The sequence below is a fragment of the Phocoena phocoena genome, chromosome 20 (genome assembly GCF_963924675.1).
Source record: "Phocoena phocoena chromosome 20, mPhoPho1.1, whole genome shotgun sequence".
Lineage (NCBI taxonomy): Eukaryota > Metazoa > Chordata > Mammalia > Artiodactyla > Phocoenidae > Phocoena > Phocoena phocoena.
Genome location: NC_089238.1, coordinates 6,540,585 through 6,567,736, shown reverse-complemented (window position 1 = coordinate 6,567,736; position 27,152 = coordinate 6,540,585). Strand labels below are relative to the sequence as shown.

Sequence of the window (27,152 nt, the reverse complement as noted above, 5' to 3'; positions counted from 1 at the left end):
GAAAAATTCAGATTTGTTGCACACCCCAGCGTGCCCCGAAAACTATACCAAAACCTTTTTTCCCTGGGGGACTGGAATTCATGGACCGTAAAATTCGCCATTGTCAAGTATACAGTTCAGTATTTGTAATATATTCACAAGGTGGTGTGAATCATCACTGCAATTTCACTGTCTAATTCCAGAAACTGAGTCTTTTCTCAGCAGTGATCTTTTTTTTGACTACGTTTCAAGGGGTATGAAATTCAAAAAGAACTAAAAGTCTATGATCATTCCAGTGTCCCGGGCTCCCAGGAGACCACCTCTGTTAGCTGTTTCTTGTGTGTCCTTCAGAGTAAGGCTTCTTGAAGCTGTCAGGCCAGTGACCAACACCCCCCCCTTCTGTTTTCAGGGATTTTTTTAACCTCTTTTTTTTTAAAAAAATACTTATTTGGCTGTGCTGGGTCTTAGTTGCGGCACGCGGGATCTTTGTTGCAGCATGTGAGATCCTTTTAGTTGTGCCATGCAGGATCTTTTAGTTGTGGCATGGGGAATCTTTAGTTGTGGCATGCAAGCTCTTAGTTGCAGCATGTGGGATCTAGTTCCCTGACCAGGGATCGAACCTGGGCCCCCTGCATTGGGAGCGTGAGTCTCAACCACTGGACCACCAGGGAAGTCCCTAACCTCTTTATTTTGAATAGTTTCAGATTTACAGAAAAGTTTTAGAGTACACAAAATCACTGCATACCTTCTCCCAGATTCCTCAAACATTACTATCTTGCCACATCTGCTTTATCCTTGTCTGTCTTTCTAATTACTTGTTCTGAGCTGTTCGAGAGTAGGGGTGTAGCCCAGGGATCCCTTCACCCTTCATATTTCCGATGACCACTGTCACAAATGACCACAAACGAAGTGGCTTATAACAGCACACATTTATTCCCTCACAGTTCTGGAGGTCAGAAGTCAAAAATCAGTCTTACTGGTTAAAGTCAAGGTGTCAGCAGAGCTGGTCCCTTCTGGAGGCTCTGGGAAGAATTCGTTTTCTTGCCTTTTTCAGCTTTCAGAGGCCACCCGTATGCCTTAGCTCATGGCCCTTTTCTGCGTCTTCAAAATGCATCACTCTAGGGACTCCCCTGGTGGTCCAGTGGTTAGGACTCTGCGCTTTCATGCCAGGGCCTGGGTTCGATCCCTGGTTGGGGAACTAAGATCCCGAAAGGTACGCGGCGCGGCCAAAAAAATTGAAAAAAAACCCAAAATGCATCACTCCAACCTCTGCTCATGTGGCCTTCCCCCTCTGCCTCCCTCTTGTAAGAACGCTTATGATTACGTTTTGGATCCACCTGGATAATGCAAGATTAATCTCCCGTTTTAAGATCCTGAATTTCATCACATCGGTAAAGTCTATTTTTCCCTGCAAGGTAACATTCACAGGATTCAGACCGTGGACATTTTGCGGAGAGGGGGCATTACTCATCTTACCGCCCACCCCCCACCCCCCCGAATCTGTCTGTGCTTATTTCCTAAGAACATTCTCTGACACAAACACAGTACAGTATCATCATTAGGAACTTAACATTGGCACTATTAGTACTGTTATCTAATCCACAGACCTTATGCCAACTGTCCCAATAATGTCCTTTATAGCAAAAAAAAAAATTTTTTTAAGTTAAACAAACACACACACACACACACACACACACACACACACACACTTCCCCAGTCCAGGATCACACACGTTGCATCTAGTCGTCACACTTTACTCTCCATCCATCTGGAACCGGTCCTGAGTCTTTATCATTCGTGACCTTGACACTTGGGGAGATTACAGACCAGTTGTTTTGTCAACGTGCGTGTGTTTCCTCGTGATTAGATTCGGGTTACGCATATTTGGCATGGGTCTCCCAGAAGGGCTCCCCCCTCCACCTTCCGCCACTCCCTTTTCCTAAGTAAACTTTGTACAGAAGCTTACGTAGCATAGACACCGGAAAATGAGCGCGGTGCCAAAGCACCCAGCTCGGGAATTTCTGCAAGTGACACCCCATATCACCCGCACCTCGAAGCCCCCTCAAGCCCCTTCCCCTCACCGCAACCCCCATCACCATTGTGTTGGCATCTAACAACATGGAGTTGTTTCACCCGCTCTTGAATTTGGAACAAACAGACCCGTACAGTCCGTGCACTTTTGAACCTGGCTTCTTCCTTGCAATCCTGTGAGTGTGCAATCTGTCCGAGTTCAGCGAGTGGCCAGAAGGGGGCTTCTGAGGGGCTGGCCCACTGGTGTGTTCATTTTGTAAGATCTCACTGAGCTGCATGGAGGTGCTTTGTGTGCTTTTCTCTGTGTGTGCTCTACGCTCGTACAAACGTCCGAATTTTATGCTAAAAGAGGGACGGAAAGGGCTGCACGGCTGTTAAGAATACAGACCCCAGGGCCAGACCGCCGGGTGTGTCTCAGCCATGCCGCTTATGAGCTGGGTGATCCTGGGTAAGTTGATTACCCGAATGTGCCTCGGTTTCCCTGTCTGTCAAATGGGGGTTTTACTGTTTCCCGTCGCAAGATGCTATTGCAGGATTTGGCTCAGTGAGTTGTTCCGAAGGTGACATGAGGTCATTTGTGAGTGTTTGGAACAGGACCTGGCACGGAGTAAGTGAAAATAGATCAGTGTCCTTTTCAATCCGTAAATCGTGAAGACTGTTCTAGGAGGAACGTGGATGAGGTAGCTGGGTGTTGGCGCTGGTCTGAAGCATCACCACGAAAGCAGCAGACAGGAGCCCAGCCTGATGTAGGCGTGTTATATGGTCCACTCCAAGCCGAGGGCAGCTTTGCGGGTGGAGACAAGGAGGCTTTGACGCGATGACCAAATCTTGATAAGTTCTGAACAAGACCAGCCTTCCCTCGGATTCCTCAGTGACTATCCTCCTAGAAAATGCACTGTGTGTTAAAACCAAACACAAAACACTTTTGTGTGTATACATAAAACTGCTGGGATTAGTCTCAGAGCATTCCAAACCATGATTTCACAGACGTGAATGTCCACTGGGACGTTTCGCAATCAAACGGAATGTGGGCAACTCTTTGTGATACAGAAGGGCAACTCCTCTGGTTCCCACCTGCCCAGTCTCTGTGGCATCCAGAAACGTTGCCAGGGTGGCCCCCATCCCTATGCTAACAACCCCTGCACGTTCCCGAGACGTCCTCTGGGGGCAGCATTGCCCACTCACGGCGAGATTTCTAGCCGCTTTGCCCAGATGTGCAAATATTAATACAATCGATCTTCTTTTACGATGTCCGAGTTGGAGAATTCACCTACACACGACATTTATTCGTAACCCCCAAACCAGCAATCCTGGTGCTTTTGTGGTCATTGCTGTCATGCACAGAGGAGTGAAAGTTTTGAGTTGTCCAATGTGCACCCAACTGAAGTCTCACGGGGTGACATTCAGCCTTCTTGTTCCAGCCCATACTGTAAACCACTGTCCTTTCTACAGTCTGTTGAGTGCCATGCTTTTCACTTTGGGGGTGCTTTTTGGTTGGTGATTTCACTGTCTGAAATGTCCCCCTAAATGTAGTGCTTAATGCTGTCCGGTGTCCCTAAGAGCAGGAAGGCTGTGATGTGCTTTACAGAGAAAATACGTGTGTGAGAAGAGCTTCCTTCAGACTCCAGTTGTAGTGAATGTTGGTTGTGAGTTCAGTGTGAATCAATGCTGTATATCAGATAAGATGTCTTTTAAAAAATTTTATTGAAGTATAGTTGATTTACAATGTTGTGTTAATTTCTGCTGTATACCAAAGTGACTGGGTTATATATATGTGTGTGTGTGTGTGTGTGTGTGTGTGTGTGTGTATTTTTTCATATTCCTTTCCATTATGGTTTATCACAGGATATTGAAGAGTGTTCCCTGTGCTATACAGTAGGACCTTGTTGTTTATCCATCCTATATACATTAGTTTGCATCTGCTAATCCCAAACTCCCACTCCTTCCCTCCCCTACCCCCCTACCTCTTGGCAACCACAAGTCTGTTCTCCGTGTCTGTGAGTCTGTTTCAATTTCATTGATATGCTCATTTGTGTCGTATTTTAGATTCCACATATAAGTGATATCATATGACATTTGTCTTTCTCTTTCTGACCTACTTCACTTACTATGATAATCTCTAGGTCCATCCATGTTGCTGCAAATGGCATTATTTCATTCTTTTTTATGGCTGAGTAGTATTCCATTGTATATATGTACCACATTTTCTTTATCCAGTTATCTGTCGATGGACATTTAGGTTGCTTCCATGTCTTGGCTTTTGTAAATAGTGCTGCTGTGAACATAGGGGTGCTTGTATCTTTTCAAATTAGAATTTTGTCTGGGTATATGCCCAGGAGTGGGATTGCTGCAATTCTATTTTTAGTTTTTTGAGGAACCTCCATACTGTTTTAGATAGTGGTGCACCAGTTTACATTCCCGTCAGATAAGGTGTCTTTAAAGAGAAACACACATAAACCAAGGTGATGCATTGATCAGTTGATGAAAATGTGACCAGAGGCTCCCAGGAACCAAACCTGTATTCCCCCATAGGAACATTTGTTCACATTCGATAATTCAGTGTTTCAGGTGACCCTATAGAACATAATTACCAAGAATAAGGAAAATTGACTGACCTTGACATTTTCTGCCTTTTTTTTGTGTGTAGATAGTGGTTGCCATATATACCATTCTGCACCTCGAATTTTTTACTCGATATTTTAGAAATCTTTCCATATTGCTAAAGATCTTCCTCATTCATTTCTCTAAATCCTTTTAAATCTTCTATGCATTGCTCTATAAAATGGACATGAGCAGACACCAAATGACGATAAAGCAAACTTTGAATATAAAATACAGAATTCAGGGACTTCCCTGGAGGTCCAGTGGTTATGACTCCGCTCTTCCACTGCAGGGGGCACGGGTTCAATCCCTGGTCAGGGAACTGAGATCTCTCGTGCCACGCAGTGTGGCCAAAAACTAAAATAAAATACAGAATTCATTTATCCGTTCATGTATTTAAGACCTGCTTGGTGTCAGGTGGTGGTATAATTTGACATAAGGTTTTTAAGCTAGATTTCTTTTTTTTATTATCTTATTTTTTTAATTGAAGTATAGTTAATGTACAATGTTGTGTTAGTTTCAGGTGTACGGCAAAGTGATTCAGTTATACATACATATACATATATCTATTCTTTTTCTGATTCTTTTCCATTATAGGTTATTACAAGATATTGAGTATAGTTCCCTGTGCTATACAGTAGGTCCTTGTTTAAGCTAGATTTCTAAGGGGCTAGTTCAGACCACATGTCAGGACCCTGAGCCTCGCTGATCTGTGTCTCTGCTGCCCCTTAGCCATGCTGCGGATGGTCTCGGCCGTTCTCCAGTTTGGCAACATTGTCCTGAAGAGAGAACGGAACACCGATCAAGCCTCCATGCCTGACAACACAGGTACCACCACATGGCCTGCTACCCACCTACGTACAGAGCATCCTCCCTTCCCAGCCAGACCCACCTCCCATCCAGGACCACCCTGATTTCCTGCCCTTTGCTGAATCTTTACCAAAATAACACTGTCCACTCTTTTCTTGATTATAAAAAGTATGAGCTCTGCTGAAAATTTGAACAACACCAGTGTGCCAAGGTGGAAGGGGGCGCGGACAGCAGGACCCTCCATCATCCCAGCCCCTCCCAGAAAACCAGCATTAGCACTGGCCATATCTCCTCCTGGCCTCTGCGCTCTGCATATATATACTTTTGGGGTTTTTTTGCCTTTCAGCAGAAGTATAGTTGATATTCCTTTTTTTTATCAAAATGGAAATAGCTTTGCTTCTTTATTATTATAAAATAATACAATCTGAGTGGGGAAGAAAATATGGCAAGACAGGGAAGTATAAAGGCAGGGAAATTACCCATAATTACTGCTAACACTTTTGGGGGCATTTCTCTCTGGGCTTTGTTCTACGTCTGTATCAATGTGGAAATAATTATCACAGAAATGGAATCTTGCTTTACACCGCCCTCCCCTCGAGATGGGAAGAGCTTTCTGTCCTGATTATGACACCCTATGGGCTATTTTCAAAAGCTGTACAACACAGAACATATGAAGGAAGGGGCATCTCTCACGATGTCACTGATCTGAGCTATCCCTGTGACATCTGGGGGCCAGGTTCACACACCCAGCAGGTGTGCCATACATACTCATTCGTTTGATTTACAAAATTGGGGTCAGACCTTATAAACTGTTTTGAAACCTGCTTTCCCCCCACCCCCTTAATGCAATGGGGGTAACTTTTCAAGGTTATTAACTAGAACTCTACTGGGGTTGCTTCACCTGGGTTCTGTGAGGAGAACTGTATGTCAGTATAATTAATCTCCTTCGGAATCCCTTGTATTTCCTTTTCTGCATTTGCAAACATTAATTGGAGAAGCAGTCCCCAGGCTCCACCGGCTGGCCAAGTACACACCAAGGGCTTAGAACCCTGTTAAGTCACCCTGTTACTGACAGCATAGTGCTCCATGCTGTTTTTTCAGTTTTTAAATATTCCCATATAATGCAGAATCACTGTAGAAGAATTAGAAATTGCAATTGCATCGGAGGGAGGGGGAGAGAGAGAGAGATAGAGAGAGAGAGAGAGAGAGAGAGAGAGAGATTGACTTAAATCCTCATCACCTCTCAGATAACCACTGTTGACATTTTAATGTGTCTCTTCCTCAGTGTTTTTCTCTTTTGCTGGAGCTGAGTGTTTGTAGTAAGTATCTTCCTGTGACGCAAGTGATAGAGGCTCAAAAGCACTTCTTAATGATCATTTTAATTCAGAGGCGAAAGAAGAAATACACCTGCCAACACAGCCCTTCCTCCATCTTCTGCCAAAACAGCTATTAACATTTTGGCAATTTTCTATTCCTACAAAAATAGGGAAGAGCAGTGAATTTTTAAAGATTTCTTTTAGGTTTGGCCACCTCACTGAACTCTTATTCCAAGAGTTTTCCCCCAGCATTTTATTGAGACATTTTCTAACATACAGAAAAGTTCAAAAAAATTTTATACCGAACACCCAGATCCACCACCAAGATTCTACCACTGACACTTTACTACACTTGCTTTATCGAATATCTTTGCATCCTCTGTTCATCCATCTCCTTTTCTGGCGCGTTTCAAAATCTCAGATATTGGTGTAGACCCTTCAGCCTGTATATCATTTACTGGCGTCCAATATTTGTTTACAGTTCTTTCATGGACTTGAAGTGAAGCATACAAATCATGAAATGTACACACCTTAAGTGTACCATGTGATTTATAATAATTATTATTTATTAAATAATAATTATAATGCTTATATTATTAATTAGTAATAATAATGTTATAAATAATTATTATTTATAATAATATTTAGTGACTGCAGAACATTTGTTCAAATGGATGCACCCTGACTCTCTAACCAATCCCTAGCTGTTGGACATTCAGGTTGCTTCCTGGTTTTCTCCATTGTAAACAGTGCTGGGACGGACATCCTCCTAGTCCAGCTTTTGCCCACATCCAGAATTATTTTTGCCAACTTAGGGTTCCAGGAGGAGAATTATTGGGCTGGAGAATGCACACACCTTTAGGACCCGTAATACCTCTAGCGGGAAAGGCTGGTGTTCCACCAACAGTGGGGGGTGGCACCCTCTCCCCCCTCCCCCACTCTGCACTGTCCCCACCTCCCGGTGCTGATCGCATCTTGGTGCCTCTCGCCCTCAGCTGCGCAGAAGCTCTGCCGCCTCCTGGGCCTGGGGGTGACAGATTTCTCCCGCGCCCTGCTCACCCCCCGCATCAAAGTTGGCCGGGACTACGTGCAGAAAGCACAGACCAAGGAACAGGTGGGCAAGGCTGGCGGCAGGTGGGCGCAGGGAGGGCCCTGGATTTTTAAGCAGCTTATGCCAGTTTTTTCTCGCTCACTCAACGAACTTTTGCTGAGTGTCTGTTCAGTTACCGACTCTGGTCTAGGTGCTAGAATAAAGGCAGTCATGGAAACAAAGACCACACCTTCAGGGAGCTCAAGCTGTAGTAGGGAATCAGATAATAAAGGAAGAAACGGGTGCTTTCTTCAAAGGAAGGGATTGAGGTGCTCGGGAAAGTCTTCTCGGAAGGGGTGACATTTGAGTTGAGACTTGGATGGTTCAAGACAAAGGGAATATAGCATGTGTAAAGGCCCTGGGGCTGGAACAAGCTTGGCAAGTTGGGAGCATTAAGGAGATCAGTGAGACTAGACAGTGGGGGAGAGGGTGGTAGAAGCTGCAGTCAGAGATGTTGGAAGGGGACAGATCACATGAGGTCTTAGGAACCACAATAAGGAGGTGAGTTTTATGCAGAGTGCAGCAGGAAGCCAGTGAGGATTTAAGCCAGGGAATAACTTGGTTCAGTTTGTCTAGTTATAAAGATTCCCTTGTCTACTGTGTGGAGAATTGGGTCCGGGGGCCCCAGTGGAAGCAATGAGGCACAAGGAGGCCGCTGTCATAGTCCCGGCAAGCGATGAACGCGGCACAGATAAGGGTGGTGGCAGTGAGGGTGGGGAGAGGTGAAGACAGACTACATGTTTTCAGAATTCCAGTTTTGGGGCAGAGGCCTCTGCCTGACCCCAGGCTGGGCTCTCGAGGTGCTAGGACAGAGAAGGCACAGTGAGGGATATGAGCTTGGGGATCACACTGACCTGGGTTCTGCTCTCAGTCAAGGTACTATTGATAGGATCCATTTTACAGATGAAGACACTGAGGCACAGAGAGGTTTATTCACATGCCTGAGGTCACACAGCCTCTAAGTAGCAGAGCTAGGATTCCAATCTAGATGTTGGTCTCCAGATTCCACCCTCTTACCTGTTCTGCCGTGGAAACTGGTTCAAGGGTTGGGTGGAATATTCATGAACTAATGTGCCCCCAAGCGCTTCACACAGTGCCCGGCGCACAGTAGGGCGTCACTGATGATCTGCTGTTGTTAGTGTCACTGCTCTTGACGAACCACGGTGGGGCTCCGTCCGCACCCAGTACCTCCTTGCCGGCAGGGCGGGGTCGGGGGGCACTAATGTGCAGGCTGGGCCCTCACCGTGTGCCCTGACCTGCAGGCTGACTTCGCGCTGGAGGCCCTGGCCAAGGCCACCTACGAGCGCCTCTTCCGCTGGCTGGTCCTGCGCCTCAACCGAGCCCTGGACCGTAGCCCCCGCCAAGGCGCCTCCTTCCTGGGCATCCTGGACATCGCCGGCTTTGAGATCTTCCAGGTCTGCGCTTTGTGCCTGGCTGGGGGCTGGCCCTGCCCCCCTCTCTCCAGGTCCCTGTCCCCCTCTCTCACGGGTCCCTCCCCCCGCAGCTGAACTCCTTCGAGCAGCTGTGCATCAATTACACCAACGAGAAGCTGCAGCAGCTCTTCAACCACACGATGTTCGTGCTGGAGCAGGAGGAGTACCAGCGCGAGGGCATCCCCTGGGCCTTCCTCGACTTCGGCCTCGACCTGCAGCCCTGCATCGACCTCATCGAGCGGCCGGTGAGCCCACGGCCGCTCCACCCTCCGCGCGACCTTGGTCCAGCTCCTCACCCCACCGGCCTCAGGCCTCTCCATCGGTCAAATGGGGAAAACGGCATAGATCCGTGTGGCTGCTGGACGATTAGAACCCAGAACATGCCTGCCACGGGGCGTGGCTCGAATCCAAGGGCTAATCGATGGCCATAACGGTTGTTCTTGTGTTTGCTCGTAGGTCCCAAGTGGCACAAGAACTAAAAATTAGCAGCAACCTAAGTGTCCAGTATTTGGGGATCTGACTTAACTCTTCTGCCCTCCTCTGTTAATGGTCAGGCCAACCCCCCTGGGCTCCTCGCTCTGCTGGATGAGGAGTGCTGGTTCCCAAAGGCCACAGACAAGTCCTTTGTGGAGAAGGTGGCCCAAGAGCAGGGTGGTCACCCCAAATTCCAGCGGCCAAGGACTCTGCGGGATCAGGCCGACTTCAGCGTCCTGCATTATGCGGGCAAGGTAGGGAGCAGGGGCCAGCCTTGGGGGCTGTGGGTGGGAGTGAGGATGAAGGGAGGGTGCAGAGGGAAAGCAGGGGCCACCTGGTGTCCACTGGGACAAGTCACAGCCAGGCCAGGGGTAGGAAAGCCCTTGGAGGAGTGAGGACTCTGTCTGATGAAGTCAGCAAAGGCTTCCTCAAGGAGGGGATATTTGCAGTGTGTTTCGAGAGATGGATAGGAGTTCACCAGGTGGAGAATTAGGTGCATTTTAGTCACTCATTTGGCCAACATATGCCTTTTGTGGGCTCAGCCCTGTGCTGAGCAAAGCTGGAGACCCATGTCAGATATGATTCTGTCCTCACAAAGGTCCTTATCTGGGAAGGAGACGAAGACAGACCATCGGGATATAAGGCCGATGAGTGCTTTAATGAGACCAGCTGTGGATCGTGTCAAGGTCCAGAGGAGGAATCCCAGGGAAGGTCTCACAGAGGAGAGTGATGCTTGATCTGAACTCTAAATCAAGGGTCAGCAAACATTTTCTGTGAATAGTTTCAGTTCTGTGGGCCAGTCTCTGGCACAACTACTCAATTCTGCCATGAGAGCACGAAAGAAGCCACAAGTTCACACATAAATGAAGGCCGTATTCCAATAAAACTTTATTATTTTTTAAATTATCTATTTATTTATTTAAATTTATTTATTTATTTTTGGCTGCATTGGGTCTTTGTTGCTGCACGCAGGCTTTCTCTAGTTGCGGCAAGCGGGGTCTGCTTTTCGTTGTGGTGCGCGGGCTTCTCATTGCAATGGCCTCTCTTGTTGCAGAGCACGGGCTAAGCACACAGGCGTCATGGCGTGCGGGCTCAGTAGTTGTGGCTCGCAGGCTCTAGAGCGCAGGCTCAGTAGTTGTGGCACACGGGCTTAGTTGCTCCGCGGCATGTGGGATCTTCCTGGACCAGGACTCAAACCCGTGTCCCCTGCATTGGCTGGCAAAGTCTTAACCACTGTGCCACCAGGGGAGCCCTATTTATTTATTTTTGGCTGCGTCGGGTCTCGGTTGCCGCACCCTGTGCGGCCTCTTTGTTGTGGCGGGCGGGCTTACTTGGTCCACGACACGTGGGATCCTAGTTCCCCAACCAGGGATTGAACCTGCGTCCCCTGCATTGGAAGGCGGATTCTTAATCACTGGACCACCAGGAAGGTCCCTAAAACTTCATTTATAAAAGGAGGTGGATTTGGCCGGGAGGCCATTGTTTGCCAATCCCTGGTCTAAATGATGAGTGGGGACTTCCCTGGTGGTCCAGTGGGTAAGACTCCATGCTCCCAATGCAGGGGGCCTGGGTTCGATCCCCACTCAGGGAACTAGATCCTGCATGCCACAACTAAGACCTGGTGCAGCCAAATAAATAAATAAATCTTTTAAAAAATAATAATAAAATAAATGATGAGTAACCCGTAGCCAGAAAAGAATGGGTGGAGGCAACAGCATACACAAAGGCTGAGGGGTAGGAGACCCATGTGTTCTGTTCTAGAACTCAGTTGTTTTCCAGACATTTGCTAAGATTTCCCGTGTGCCCAGTCCTCTGCTGGTTGTGAGTCAGACTCAGGCCCTGGCCTCTGGAAGCCACCGTCTGGTGGGGGGGAACGTGTGCAGGGAATCGTGGTGGTCAAGACTGTGATTCCGTGGGAGGGAGCTGGCCACGTGAAAATCCACGGAGAGGGAATCACAGGTGGCGGGAACGGCAGGGGTCAAAATCCCGAGGTGGAAATGAGCTTGCACGTTTGAGGACCAGAGTGGCTAAATGAATAAGGAAAGAAGGGTTGGTGGACGAGGTCCCAGAGGTGGGCAGAGTCCTCTTAAGGGAAATACAGAAAGGGAGAGGGACCACGCTGCGGGTGGGGGCAGTTCACGATACGGGCACAAGGTGTCCACCAGTGCTCTCTCCTGAGTGGTGAGCCCCAGAGCTGGGAATCTCAGAGCTTCTGGGAGGCTCCCTGGGAAATCAGCAGTGCTGGTGGACCCACCATCCCACCACCCTCCTGTGCCCAATTTCATTCAGGTTGACTACAAGGCCAATGAGTGGCTGATGAAAAACATGGACCCTCTGAATGACAGTGTCGCAGCCTTGCTTCACCAGAGCACAGACCGGCTAACGGCAGAGATCTGGAAAGACGGTAAGGACCAGCTTCCGCAGGCCCTGTCCCTGGAGCTCTGTGCATCCCTTCTCCCAACTCACAGTGTGAACACTTTTGTTCCAGACCTGAGTTGTCAGCTCAGAGGCAGAACTGGTGCCAGTAGGCCAGACAGCCTTCCGGTAGTGATTCCAATTAGTGATTGATTGATTGATATCTCAAACCAGCATCACACTCAATGATAAAACACTCCTCCTTAATCAGAAACAAGACAAGGATGCCCACTGTCAACACTGCTGGGAAACACTGTTTGGGCGATAATAGTTTATGCAATCAGACCAGAAAAAGAAATAAGTATATGAATATTCAAAAGGAAGCAATGAAGTTATTAATTGTAGATGGCATATGATCCCTAAAAAAAAAAAAAAATCAAGAGATTCGACTGAAAAAGAATTAATAACAGCAAGAGAACTCGGAAGGGCAGTATTTACAGGTTAGTCAACTTCTAGGCTTTGCTTTCGTTGATCTCTCCCAAAGTTCCCTTCAGGGATTCAGGGAAGAAAAAAAAGAGCTAAAACCCAGGTATAGTTTTGGAGTTTTCCTGCTCCAACAAGGCCCATGTGAGTTTGGCCATCAGTCTTTTCAGACCGACACTTTCAGACCAGCAAGCCCTGTCCATCCTTGCCGTCCATCCTTAGAGGAGGTTTGAGAGATGATTTTATAAAACGGACAGAACCAGCATCTTGGTTTCCTGATTCTGGGTTTCCAGAATCTGTCAGTTTGCCTTAATCTTTTATTGAAGTGAAAAGCATAGTAGTGGAAGCGCCAGCCCATGCAATTGGACAAGAGAACAAAATAAGCAAGATGAGTCATTCCCAAAACAAACTCACAGAGCAAAAGGGCATAGCACACCTTGATATGGTGAGCTGATTTTAGACAGAGAAATTTGATGTTAGCATCTCATATAGTTTATACAAGAGGGATTGAAAAGCATTGTTTGATGTTCAGTAACAGAACCAGATTCTGCCGAGAATCATCTCCTTCAGACTGAAAATCTTCCCTGTCAACTTCTTTAAAATTTGTGCCATGTTCATGAGCACGTGATGTTGCCCCTAATCCTTCACATGCTCCATCCTATATATGCTCGGCTCTCAAAGTGTTCCAAGGGAGAAAGTAGAAGTGGCAAAGCCTCTTGAGTCCTAGACTGGAACCCCACACGGTATTATTTCCTCCACAGTTCTTCTGAACAAAGCAAGTCACAGGCCAGCCCAGATTCAAGGAGCTGCAAGTCACAGAGAGGGGTGGGGGATTGGGGCCATTTCTGCATCAGTCTCTACTACAGCTGCCCTGAGCCCAGAGTTGGCTTTGCTTTCGGGCATCCTGACAGCCCAGAGTTGGGTACCCAACATCCTGGAAGCCCAGGGGAAAAGGGAAATGAGACAAACTCTCTTCAACAAGCTGGGTGGGAGCCTTGAGTTAGTCCTTGAGCTTCCTGGTGGCCAGGGCAAAAGGGGATACCTAATAAAACAGATACAGACTCAACCTATGGGGAGAGAAGTTTTTTCCCCCCCGGGTATTAAATTCGCAGGGGACATTCGCCCTTTCAACCAACATTGATGCCCTCATAAAGCTGAACAGGACAGTCTCCCTGGCTTTAAAAGTTCATGGCCAGGATCAGGTTCCTCTTCCTGCTTTGCTCTGTGCTGTTGACTAATAACCCTTTCTTCTTTTTTCTTCCTGCCTCTTCTCATGCTGCTCCCTTTGCACCTCCCATCCCATCTCCCTGCCTCTCCCCCCATCTGTCCTCACCCCCACCCAGAACACGGGGGCTTGCAGCAGTTCTCTTTCCTTGGCTCCTTCCCACCGTCGCCCCCAGGATCTTCAGGGAGGCACGGCTCTGCCATTTCTCCGTCAGGGGGTGGGTGTTGCTGTGCATCAACGGGTGAGATTTGCCAGACAAGGAGGGTGGGCCCTTTGGACCGGGAGCCTGGTTTTGAACATCTATCCCCTTTCCTTACCATACAGAGATCTTTCCCTCTTCTTTCCTGTCCCCACCCCTTGTTGGCTCCCTTAGCAGTTTCCAGGCTCTTTGTAGCAGCACAAGGCCTTCTTCTAACTAAACCGCATGTAAAAGTGCAAACAACTGTGATAGTATCAGCTGGCATTAATTGAACCCGTACTGTGTGCTGTGCACTGTGCAAAGCCCTTTTACCATTATTAACACATGGAATCCTCTGAACAACCTAATCAGGCAGCTGTTAGTACTGTTACCCCTGTTATACGGATGAGGACATGGAAGCACAGAGAGGTTAAGTCACCTGCCTGTGGTCACACAGCCAGTAAGGGACAGAGCTGGGATTTGAACCCAGAGCCTCTGCTCTTACCTGTGCTATAAGAACTTAATAAATGATAATTATCCTTTTGAAAATAACTAGGAGCATGGCGGTAGGAGGGAGACTTGAACCTGGGGAGGAACAATGCCATATCTGAGCCCCCACTGTGTGCCAAGCATTGCCCTCAGAGTGAGTTATCTAGTTGACCGTGATAACCCTCGTGATTGGGGATTGCAGGCCATCAGATTCTGCCCCAGCTGCAGGTTCTTGAGAAACTGGGAATGATTCAGTACATAGAATTTGAGACAAAGGAGTGCATATTTCTCACTAGTTGAAGTGACAGCATCAAATGACAATAGGGAAAGAAAATTATCATGAAATCAGGCCTTTCTGGGAAAATGGTGACTCTGGAGGCAGTTTGCCTTATTTTATTTTATGTTTTTTCATTTATTTATGTATTTTTAATTTTTTGCCTTATTTTAAATATTGCTTTATTTCAAATATCGTAATAAAACCAGACTTCATTACATTGTTAATGTGACACTGTTTCAAGTTCCTGAAAATGCAGCTGTGGTTATCGCCCTTTTCCCTCTCTGTGCCTCAGTTTCCTCATCTATAAAATGGGAATGATTTTTATAGGCTTATAAATAAGCTGATGTATGTCAAGTGCTTTGAGCAGTGCCTGGCAGAGAATAAGTGCTAAGGAAGCATTTTCTATCTTCATCATCATCATTTGCTGATAGGGAAAATGGAAAAGAAGGGTCAGAGACCAGGGTTCGAGAAGATTCATACTGCCTGGGTTCAGATCCTGGGTCTTCGGATCCTAAGCTGTGTGGCCTTGGGCACAGTCTTCCATCTTTCTGAGCCTCAGTTTGCTGGTCAGTCCAATGGGCTGATAACACCTACCTTACTAGGCTGTGAGAGGTGTTTCATATGTAAAGTGCCAGGTCCTATAAATAATAAGATCCTTGACCTTTGGCCAACCCAGCCCCCTAAAACTGACCTTTGACTTTACTCTCTCTCTACATCTGTTTCCTCCTCCCACAGTGGAGGGCATCGTGGGGCTGGAGCAGGTGAACAGCCTTGGGGATGGCCCGCCTGGTGGCCGCCCACGCCGGGGCATGTTCCGGACGGTGGGACAGCTCTACAAAGAGTCCCTGAGCCGCCTCATGGCCACACTCAGCAACACCAACCCCAGCTTCGTCCGCTGTATCATCCCCAACCACGAGAAGAGGGTGAGTGACCCAGCCTGGGGAGGGAAGGCAGCTCTGGCAGTGGGTAAAGTCCCAGTCGCTGGATGTGGCTGGAACCATGTCTGGCCCCAGGCTCACTTCTGACTGGGTGTGTGACCTCGAGCAAGTTGTTTTCCCTCCCAGGCTCAATGCCCTGTTAGGAAAATTCATTCATTCATAGGACTTAAGTTTTACTGAGCACCTACTAAGTGCCAGGTAGTGGGAATACAGTGAAGTCAGGGAGGGCTCTCTGGAGAAGGTGAGGTCTGAGCTTGGAAGGATAAGTGGTATTCTAAGCAGAGAACAGCTTGTGCAGAAGCCCAGTGGTTGGTTGGAACATGAAAGGTACAAGGGATGGAAAAAAGACCGTTGGAGCTGGGAGTGTCATGTAAGTGTGGGGAGACCATGCCTGGCCTCCTAGGCCACCAATAAGTTTTCTTGTTGGGAAAATCAGAGAATAGGCCCTGTAGAGAAGGGTCAGCATAGTAGAAGGTGAAACTAGGTGCCTGGGGCTTATACTGTCCTCAGAAAGTAGGAGCTGTGGTTATTGAGTAGGTGGATCTGTGTGTTTCTCATAGCTGTAAATAACCATATTTTATCAAATCTAAGACACATTTATTGTGACATTTTAGCATCTCTGAAGTTGGGATGTGGCTTACAATCAAAGGCCTGTCAGAGTTTAATTGACAAGAGCTTTTCTTTCTTGGTGGTATATAAGATAACAGTGTGTTTTACAATTGATAGTGGCTTTTATTTGATGAAATATGGCATCCATGGACTCAGCCACTTCTCCAAAGAGCCTTGGTCCTTTTAAGTGGAGAATGGTGCTTACAGTCTAAGATCTGGGTGCTAGGTGTGCTCCATGGTATCAAGGTGTCACTCCCAGGACCTCTCAGTAAATAGAGCTATGTACGTACACACTAGTGTACGTGCATGCATACACATATGTATATACATGTACACACATATCTGTGTACATACACTTAAACATCTCTGTGTATTTCTGTAACTATCTTTATATATTGAAAACTATGAGTTCCCACCAGTATGTCAAGTTCCAGTCCAACATCTCTTTTTAGCAACAGTGAGATCCTGTAATATAGCACACATTTACTAGTTTTCTCAGTCCCCTTTTATGTAATCAGTCCCCTGACCTTGCTGGGCACCTCCCCACTCAAGCCTGCCAAATGTCTTGTTGAAGGGTGGAATGGAGGAAGGAAGGAGGAAAGGAAGGATAGAAGGAAGGAAGGAAGGAAGGAAAGGAGGGAGGGAGGGAGGGAAAAAACCAAAATGTTACTGTGAGACCATCCTATATATTATTTCCAATTTCCAGCTATTTTCAGCCATTTCCTTGGGGCTCTTTTGAGAGAGCCACTAAGATGGCTTAGGCAAAAGTGAAAATGTATCAGGAATTCCCCGGCGGTCCAGTGGTTAGGACTCCACGCTTTCACTGCCGAGGGCCCGGGTTCCATCCCCAGTTGAGGAACTAAGATACCACAAGCCACAGGGCACGGCCAAAAAAGAAAAGTGAGAATGTGTAGATTCACATAATTGAAGATTCCATGATTAGGTTCAGACACAGTTGGATCCAGGTGCTCAAACGGTGACGTCAGGAATCTTTTTCCTTTGCTTGGCTCTGCTTTTCTATGTGTTGCCTCCTCTCTGATGAATCTCTGTCTCCATTCTCAGGGTGGCACGGCAGCCACCAGTGGCTCCAGACTTTCATTCTTTCAGTTCAGCAACCCTAAAGGAAAGAGAGAGCCTCTGGCAGCATGGATGTAGCAGAAGTCCCAGGGCTGGCTTTCACTGGCCTAGGATGGCTCTTGTGCCCACCCTTGAACCAGCCTGATTGGCCTGGCCTGAGTCACATGACCATGTCTGGAGCCAGGATGAGGTCAGTCCTAGCCACTCATGGACTGAGAGCATAGCGGGAGGAATAGCGCCCTCCCTCCCACAGAATGGAAGTATGATTACCGAGGAATAGGGAACATATATAATAATAAATACACAGAAACTCCCTTTTTGCTGGGACGTTCTGAGGGCAGGGGCTTTTATCTCCTTTTTTACTGCTGAGTCCCCAGTGCCTAGAACACATTGTGTGGTATACAGTGAATATTCAATAAACATTTGATGGATGAATAAATACATATATGCTTAGATAGCCCTTGAAAAAGATACAGAATGGTGGTTCTCATTTTTTAACCCTCGTCCCCACCAGATATTTATATTCTGCCCTAGCCTGGGGCCAGGGCTTTTTTTTTTTTTTTTTTTTTGGTTTTGTTTGTTTTTGCTTTTTTAAGCATGTGAGGGGACTCCAGTGTGTAGTCTGGGTTGAGAACAACTGATCTAGAAGGCTCCATAAAAACCTGGGTATTGTGTTGACCACTCTGGGGGCCTGGGCAAGGCAAGAGTTGTTTTTCAGAATGTGTAATTTGAATTTTTTTGTAGTGTTTAGATTTTTACCATTTGTGTATTACTTTGGGGGAAAAAAAAGCAGGTAAGAGAAGGAAAAGGCAATGAAAGTTAACTACCAAAAATGATGATGTACGTGCTTTGTTCACACATCACCTTCCCAGACTGTCCTATGCAAATTCAGCACTCTCCGTCCTCCTTCACCTCTGCTCTTTGCCCCTTAGCACTTAGTACTCATTTACTTCTGACGTTTGTGATGTCTTGACCTCATTTATTGTCGACCTCTCCCAGTGGATAGTGAGCTCCCTGGGTCAGGCATTTCTGCCTGGCATGTAGTAGGTGCTCAGTAAATTATAGGTTGAACCAGATGAAATTGCCAACCATTTTTGACCTGCTCAAACTGCCATCCACCTGAGTTCCCCTGACAGCTGCCATCCAGTGAGTGGCGCCTCCGTGTGGCAGCCACTGACCTCGCATGTCTGTGACTGCTCTTTGCAGGCTGGGAAGCTGGAGCCGCGGCTGGTGCTGGACCAGCTGCGCTGTAACGGCGTCCTGGAGGGCATCCGCATCTGTCGCCAGGGCTTTCCCAACCGCATCCTCTTCCAGGAATTCCGGCAGAGGTGAGCGGCATGGGGTGGGGTAGGGCTTGGGTGCCTGCATCCAAAGCACCCCAACTGCTACTTCTGGGAGGGGTCAGGGGTGGGGCCTCAGCGCGAGTGGAGGGGCGGGGCCTCCGGGCAAGTTCCTTTGGTTACTGAGTCTCAGCTTTCTCCTCTGTGATGGGAGAGCAATGCCCCCATTCACTGGACTCCCCAAGAGAAAGGGCATAGAGTACTATGCTGCGATCTGGGTATCGCAATCGGCATTTCTTATAAAAATGCAGTCGAGGACTTCCCTGGTGGTGCAGTGGTTAAGAATCCACCTGCCAAAGCAGGGGACACAGGTTCGAGTCCTGGTCTGGGAAATTTCCACATGCCACGGAGCAACTAAGCCCGTGCACCACAACTACTGAGCCTGCGCTCTAGAGCCTGTGAGCCACAACTACTGAGCCCGTGTGCCACAACTACTGAATCCCATGCACCTAGAGCCCATGCTCCACAACAAAAGCCACCGCAATGAGAAGCCTGCGCACCGCAACAAAGAGTAGAAGCCCACGCACAGCAACAAAGACCCAATGCAGCCATAAATAAGTTTATTTTTAAAAAAAAACGCAGTCGAATAGGAGAGAAGAAAAAAATATCAACATATAATAAGCCAGTAATATGGTGAATATTATAACAAAAATTATGCTTCATGCAAGCTGTATATAGCAGCACCATGCAATAGAAAAAGAATGTGAGCCCCATATACAATTTAAAATTTTCTAGTAGCCATATTTTTAAAAGTAAAAAGAAACAGGTGAAATTACATGATAAGAGTTTATTTAACCCAGTATACTCAAGATATTAGATCATTTTAACATGTAATCAATATAAAAAATTAGTACTGAGACATTGTGCATTCTTTTATTCCTACTGAGTCTTCGAAATTTGGTGTATGTCTTACACCTGTAGCACATCTCAATTCAGACACTAAATTTCCAGTGGTCAAAGTGAAATGTAGTCCTATCAAAACAATGAAATTGTGGCAATTCCCTGGCGGTCCAGTGGTTAGGACTCCCTGCTTTTACTGCTGAGGGCACATGTTCAGTCCCTGGTTGGGGAACTAACATCCCCACAAGACAAGCGGCCAAAAAAAAAGAAAAGACATAAATTGTGTTGAACAGAAAAATATTTTACACTGCTTCAGTTTTGTTTTTTTTTTTAATATTTATTGATTTATTTGACTGTGCTGGGTCTTAGTTGCAGCATGCAGGATCTAGTTCCCTGACCAGGGATCGAACCTGGGCCCCCTGAATTGGGAGCGCAGAGTATTAACCACTGGCCCACCAGGGAAGGGAAGTCCCCCCTGCTTCAGTGTTTAAATTTAAATTTCACTTAGTTAAAATGAACCGCATTTAAAAATCCAGTTGCCCAACTGCCCCAGCCATGTTTCAGGGGCTCAGTAGTTGCGTGTGGCCAGTAGCTGCTGCAGGTCTGCAGTTTCACACTCAAAGTGTGGTCCCCAGGCCAGCAGCATCAGTATCACCGGACAGCTTGCTGGGTATGCACATTTTCAGGCCCCACCCCAGACTTACTGAATTAGTATCTGCATTTTAACAAGATCCCTGGTGACTGAGAAACTCTGATACACACACACACACGCACAGACACACACACACACACACACACACACGTTTCCCAATCACCAGTCAAAAAATACCGCATATTAATATATGACATTAATACATAATATTATGTATATGATATATGTGTTTGTGTATATATGTTGTATATCTAGTATGCATTATTTTTAATGAAATGTCAGGATCCAGGGAGAGGGCACAGCAGGAGAAAGGCTCTGAGGACAGACACATGGGTGCTTATGAAACGTACTTTTAAAATTTGGAGTTGCACTGAGAAATGTGAAAGAAACAGCTGTAAAGCACTTAGCTCAGGACCTGACACGTAATAAGTTCAAGAGCATCAGCCCCTATTTGTTGTTATTCTCACACTTCCGAGACACACCTTTCTTTTACGTCTCAATGACCTATGGTGTTGGTGTAATTAAACACTCGTAATCAGCACGTGGTGTGTCCTAGGAGTGGACACACCTAGGACATATTGATGATGTTGCCATTGGTGGTGGTATTAATGCTCTCAGCCTGGTGTGTGGCCCTCGGTAATACTTAAATATTTGTTTTTCTTACTGTTCCTATTGTTATTGTTATTATTGCTATTTGTCACTCTGAACCCAGTGCCTGGCCATGGTGACAGTTTGCTGTTACTCTTCACCCCTCCCCCACCCCTCCCCACCCACTTCAGGTACGAGATCCTGACACCCAATGCCATCCCCAAGGGCTTTATGGATGGGAAGCAGGCCTGTGAGAAGATGGTGAGTGTGAGGTAGAGGCTGAGGGTGGGTGCATGAGTGTGAACGTGTGTGTGCACGGTCTCAGGTGGTGGAGGAGGTTGAACTGGAGCCTCCCCTTGGATCACCCTTCCTCCTCATGACCCCTCCCCCACTCTCACAGATCCAGGCCCTGGAATTGGACCCCAACCTCTACCGCGTGGGACAAAGCAAGATCTTCTTCCGGGCAGGGGTTCTGGCCCAGCTAGAAGAAGAGCGGGACCTGAAGGTCACAGACATCATTGTGTCCTTCCAGGCAGCTGCCCGGGGATACCTGGCTCGCAAGTGCGGCTCCACACTATCTCTTGGGGTCACGTTGGCCAAGGCTGGTTCAGGGAGGGGTTGACCAGATGGCCCCAGGGGCTGGTTCAGGTAAAGGTTGACCAGATGGCCCCAGAGGCTGGGTCAGGAAGGAGGTTGACCAGATGGCCCCAGAGGCTGGGTCAGGGAGGCTCCAGGATGGTAGAAGATCAGTTGGCTCCAGATGTCAGGGCCTCCAGGATGGTAGAAGGGCTGAGAACAAAAGGATGGAGCCACTGGATGCCCAGGCTTCTTGGTTCTACAGTCCCTGAGGCTCCTGAGCAATGCTGGGGACACAGAGAAGAGCTAGACTCAGCCATAGGGTGACCAACCATCCCGGTTTGCCTGGGACTGGAGGTTTCCCAGGATGCATGATCTTCTGTGCTAAAACACAGAAAGTCCCAGGCAAACCAGGTCCGTGTGATCACCTTAGTGGCCATTCCCTCAAGGGACTCCAATCTGGAGGGGGAGACGTACACAGGCACAAAGTGTCACAGTCCAGGGCGAGATGTGCTTTGATGGGGGTCATACAGGTACAGCAAGAGGCCCTTCAGACCAGGTAGATGAAGGAGGATGGGAAAGGTGTTCCAGGCAGGAGTGACAGCTTGTGCCAAGGCCTAGTGATGTGAGAGCCTGGTACATTTCAGGAATGCAGGGAGTTTTCAGGAGAGTCTCCTTCTCCCTTGGAACTGGCCCAGAGGAAGGATCAGAGAATAAAGGACTCCCCAAACACCAGGCAGAGGGGCAGGGACCATATCCAGGGGCACTGAGGAGCAGGAGAGGGGTGGGTCAGCTGTGGACATAGAAAGCCCTCTCTGGAGGCTGGGAAGCTGGGGAGGTGGCTGGGGTGAGGGTCCAGTGGGTGGAAGATGAGGCTGGGGCTGAACTGGGGCTGGGGCTGTGGGAACGGAGAGGGGGGAATAGGGCAGAGAGAGTCAAGGACAGAGAGACTGATAGACGGAACCCAACAAGATTTACTGATAATAGAGCAGTGCTTGCACACAGTAGGCATTTAATAATGGTTGACTAATTGGAGAGAGCTTTGCTCCCTTGCTAAGGGGACAGGGCCTGGAGGGGCGGAGTCTGCATTGTCCCAGCCGCCCATCTCCCCACCCAGGGCCTTCCAGAAGCGCCAGCAGCAGCAGAGTGCTCTGAGGGTGATGCAGCGGAACTGTGCAACTTACCTCAAGCTGAGACACTGGCAGTGGTGGCGGCTCTTCATCAAGGTGAGGGCACCTGGAGAGGTGGCCCAAGTGGCAAGGAGACAGCTCCTTGGGGCCAGGTCTGCTTGGGCAAGTGACTTTCTTGGTTTGGACCTCAGTTTTGTGCATGTGCAAAATGGGACTAATCAGCCCACCTTTTGTTCATCAGGATCCTTGAGGTAACAAGCGACAAAAAATCTGACTCAAACCAACGTGGATAAAAGATATGGGACAGCTTTAGGTGCAGCTGGATCCAGGGTTGAGTTGAGGTCCCTAAGACCCCCTAGGAGTCAATGATTCACTGGAAGGACTCACAGAACTTAGAAAAGCTCTTATGCTCATGGTTACAGTTTATTACAGTGAAAGGATGGACATTGAAATCAGAAAAGGTAAAAGGCGCACAGGGCAGAGTCCAGGAGAGACCAGACACGAGCTTCCAATTGTCCACTCCCAGTAGAATTGTACAGATAGGACTTAATTCTTGTAGAAATGCTGTATGACAGCACATATGGAATATTGCCAACCAAGGAAGCTTACCCAAGCCTTAGTGTCTAGGGTTTTCATAGGCATGTGATTGACCCCCTTGACTGTCCACGTGGTTGACCTTAGTTACTCCAGCCCCGCCAGAGGTCAAGGTAAATAAAGGACTCTTATCAGGCAGGATAATCCAAAGGTTTAGAGATGGTCTCGCAGGAACCAGCCAAGGGCCAGTCCTTTCCTTGAAATGTGCAGGGTTTGAACAACCCAGACCTGCTGAGTTAACCCCTTATTGCACAAGGGCCCAAACAATGTTAGTTATCTGACATTCTGTGCCTCCCATGTGACTTTCCTCCATGATGATCCCTGCAGACTCTTCCCACATGGCGGCCACCAACTAGGCCACTGTGGTCTTTTCTTATCACAGAGCTCCAGCCAGAGTCCCAGGTTTCACTCTCACTGGCCTGGCTGGAGTCATATGACCATCCCAGAACCAGTCATTACACATCAGATGAGCCAGGCCGGCATCACATGCCTCCCCAATGCAGAGGGGCGGAGCCAAGTGTGTGAGCTTCGAGGCAGGGTGTTCTCCCAATGGGAAATTGGAGAGCAGGAAGGAGGATGGAGATTTGGAGGCAAAAACACAGCTGTTCAGTGTAATTCTGAATATGACGTCTGAACTGTCAGCCTACATGCCCTCAGCCCATGTTAACTGAGCACCTACTATGTGCCAGTAACTTTTGAGGGTACAATAATAAAATGGTAAATAAAAACAGACAATGCCCCACCTACAAGGACCTACTGTATAACACAGGGAACTATACCCAATATCTTGTAATAACCTATAATGGAAAAGAATCTAAAAAAGAATATATATATATATATATATATATATTAGAATATATAAGAATATATATAGTTATATATAACTGAATCACTATGCTGTGCACCTTAAACTAACACAACGTTGTAAATCAACTATATACTTCAATTAAAAAAAAAATACAGTGCCCTGCCCCGTGGAGCCCACAGTTTAGGGCAGGGGTTGGTAAGCTACGGCCCATGGGCCAGACACCTGTTTTTGTAAATGCCCATTGGTTTGGTTACTGTATTGTCTGTGCCTGTTTTTGAGTTACAGCAGCTGAATGGAGTAGTTAAAACAGAGACAGGATAGCCTGCAAAGCCTCAAATATTTCCTAGCTGGCCCTTTAAGAAAAAGTTTGCCTATCCTAGGTCCGGGGACAGGAGGTGTGGTTTACCAGGTGTCGACTGAAAAAAAATACACAACCTACAAGCTGAGAATTATGTTTTGTTTGGGGCTTTACTGAGGACTTTAGCCCGGGATACGGCCCTCAGATAGCTCTGAGGGACTGTTCCAAAGAGGGAAGGGAGGAGCTGGGATATATAGGAGCTTTGAAACAAACAAACAAACAAACAAAACCAGGTAGTCAAACATCAAGATTACTGCTAATTAAAGAAAACCCAGCCATCTTGAGTTAATGAATTTAGCCGCTTTTCTCTGAATGGGAAGATGCGAGAGTCTGGGCTGAATGAAATTATTCCTTTGATATGCACCTTAATGACCTAGGGCCAGTATCCTGTTTTCCTCCGTCCTGAATCCGCTCGGGGTGCACTGTTGGGGGCAGCTGCAGCAGCTCCCGGCTTGATGGCCTCAACATCCTCTGTTTACCGATATGGCAGGCGACGTCCGGCAACATTCTTGGTCCACACAGGCATCCGTGAATGAATCCCACAAATAAACAGAAAGTTATAGCTGTGATAAATGCTATGAATTAGCTCAGAAAAGAAGATAATAAAATAGAATCAAATACAGTAGAGAAGTTGAGAAGAATCGGAGTTGAGGAGAACCAAAGAAAAACAATAGAACAGACATGAGGAGAGCAATCCCGCTTAGCAAAGGGGAGGGTGGTTTGGTGAAACTTTCATTTTGGTTATTCATGGGGGGTGGGGGGCTGGCCTGTCACTCCAGCCTGGAATCACACAGTGTAAAGTGCATCTCTCACTATGGACCTTGGACCAAGAACTTTGAGGCACAGTGTCTCCTGTAGGCAAAGGGACCCTGTAGCAAAAAAGGGACACATTTAGTGCTGCTTGTACTGTACCCCGGACTGTTCTAGGCTGTTGGCAAATGTGAAGTCATTCACTCATTCCGACTGATGGGGTCACAAGGCCAGTAGTGGAGGAGCTGAAATGCGAACCCAGGAATGCGGCCCTGCTCAGAGCGTGAGTTCTTAGCTCCTGAGCCCAGCGGCCTCCCACGGTGGGAGCCAGTCACCCACCATCCCTCCTGTCCCCCTAGGTGAAGCCACTGCTGCAGGTAACGCGGCAGGATGAGGTGCTGCAGGCACGGGCGCAGGAACTACAGAAAGTGCAGGAGCTGCAGCAGCAGAGTGCCCGCGAGGTGGGCGAGCTCCAGGGCCGGGTGGCGCAGGTAAGGGGCGAGGTCCCCGGGTGAGGGCGTGGTGGTGGGAGGAGCCTATGGTGGGCGGGGCTTCCAGCTGAGCTGGGTCGGGGGCAGGGGTAGGTTGCGGGCTGGCGGAGAACCGAGGTTTACTGGGGCCGAATGGGGGCGGAAACTGGTGTGGTTGAGCAGCGAGATGCTGGGAGCGGGGCCCTGGGGATGTAGCCAGGGTGTTGAGTGGGGGTGGGGCTGGTTGCTGCAGAGCCAAGATGATCAGGAGGCTGGTCCAGCATCGGGCAGGGCAGGGGCTGGGCTATCCTACACAGGCGGTGGACTTTTAACTGTTGCCAGTATTTCTGGAATCTTAAAATAACGCTGAAGCAAACCCCTTCTTGAGCATTTTTCTGTTTGTTTTTTCAGAATTATTTCCTTTGGTTAAATTTCTAGGCGTAGGAGTATTAAATGCACTGTGAGCTGATAGAAAGTCCTCCCTGGAGCTATTTGGAGGATGGACTGGAGATGGAGAGACTGGAGGCTGGGAGAGCGGGTAGAGAGTCCATTGGGAGAGGATGAGGCTCAAGCCTGTTAGGGTTATGGGGAGAGAGGAGGGGGGCAGGAGGGATGGAGCTGGGGACTGATGGGCTGTAGGGAGGTGAGGGAGAGGGAGGCCCCCAGGGGTCTGCCTTGGTGACTAGGGGTCATCCTGAGATGAAGAGCAGAATGGGGGACTGTCTTCCATCTCTCCCTCCTGCCCCCCAGGCCTCAAAAGGCAAAGTAACTCAGGGGGCAGGAGGGACCTTGTGCTCCACTGAGGGCCATCCTGGGAGCACTACCTAACGGACGCTGACCTCCTACCCCATCCCCAGCTGGAAGAGGAGCGTGCCCGCCTGGCAGAGCAACTGCGAGCAGAGGCAGAATTGTGTGCTGAGACTGAGGAGACCCGGGGGCGGCTGGCAGCCCGAAAGCAGGAGCTGGAACTGGTGGTGTCGGAGCTAGAGGCCCGTGTGGGCGAGGAGGAGGAGTGCAGCCGCCAGCTGCAAACCGAGAAGAGGAGGCTGCAGCAACATATACAGGTCTGGCCCCCGTGCGCCCGAGGCCGCCTCCCCCCACCCCTTCTGTTTACCCCACACACCTGTGCTTCAGCAAACCCTGCCTCTTTTGGCCATGAATTTGAAAAAATGAAACAAAACAAAACTCAGCTCCAAGTGTCTTAAGCAAAAAGAATACTTTTTTTTTTGGCTTTCAAATTAATGGGAGACTCTAGAATGTGTAAGCGTCAGGCATGGCTGGATCCGGGTGCTCAAGCAGTAGCTTCAGTACTCTGCCTCTCTCCATCTCCTGGCTCCATTTGCCTCTGTGCTGCTGCATTCCAAGGCAGGCTGCCCTGCCATGGTTCCCCTTCAAAATCCATTGTGTATTTTACACTTAAGGCACGTCTCAATTCAGATGCTCAATTTTCATTGGCAGGACTTCATCTGCATTTGTGTTTCATAACTTCTTCTGTGAAAAAAAGTAGATTGACATCCCCAAGTTGATCCAAACACACTTAAAAGTTCCCCAATAATTAATTGAGTGACTGGTTTTAAATTTAAAAGAAATCGAATTAAATTGAAAATTCGATGACTCAGACTGGTCACATTTTAAGAACTCAGTAGTACTTTAATTACCTCCTCTTGACCCCATTGGTGAG

General features: G+C 47.9%; 1 protein-coding gene across 5 annotated transcripts in view; it reads left to right on the top strand.

The window, feature by feature from the left end:
* The window catches only part of MYH14 (myosin heavy chain 14), an 84,935-nt gene that overhangs the window by 20,187 nt on the left and 37,596 nt on the right, over nt 1–27,152 (top strand). For 4 of the 5 annotated variants that reach the window (XM_065899723.1, XM_065899722.1, XM_065899724.1 and 1 more), the window contains 13 exons: nt 5,344–5,439; nt 7,733–7,851; nt 9,090–9,242; nt 9,332–9,505; nt 9,815–9,988; nt 12,024–12,138; nt 15,477–15,664; nt 18,572–18,693; nt 20,977–21,046; nt 21,186–21,346; nt 22,479–22,587; nt 25,361–25,492; nt 26,329–26,535. In XM_065899723.1, coding sequence (XP_065755795.1) covers nt 5,344–5,439; nt 7,733–7,851; nt 9,090–9,242; nt 9,332–9,505; nt 9,815–9,988; nt 12,024–12,138; nt 15,477–15,664; nt 18,572–18,693; nt 20,977–21,046; nt 21,186–21,346; nt 22,479–22,587; nt 25,361–25,492; nt 26,329–26,535 — 1,820 coding nt within the window. Of the gene's footprint in view, nt 1–5,343; nt 5,440–7,732; nt 7,852–9,089; nt 9,243–9,331; nt 9,506–9,814; nt 9,989–12,023; nt 12,139–13,915; nt 14,015–15,476; nt 15,665–18,571; nt 18,694–20,976; nt 21,047–21,185; nt 21,347–22,478; nt 22,588–25,360; nt 25,493–26,328; nt 26,536–27,152 lie in introns of all 5 variants that reach the window. The other variant, XM_065899721.1, reaches the window with a different exon arrangement.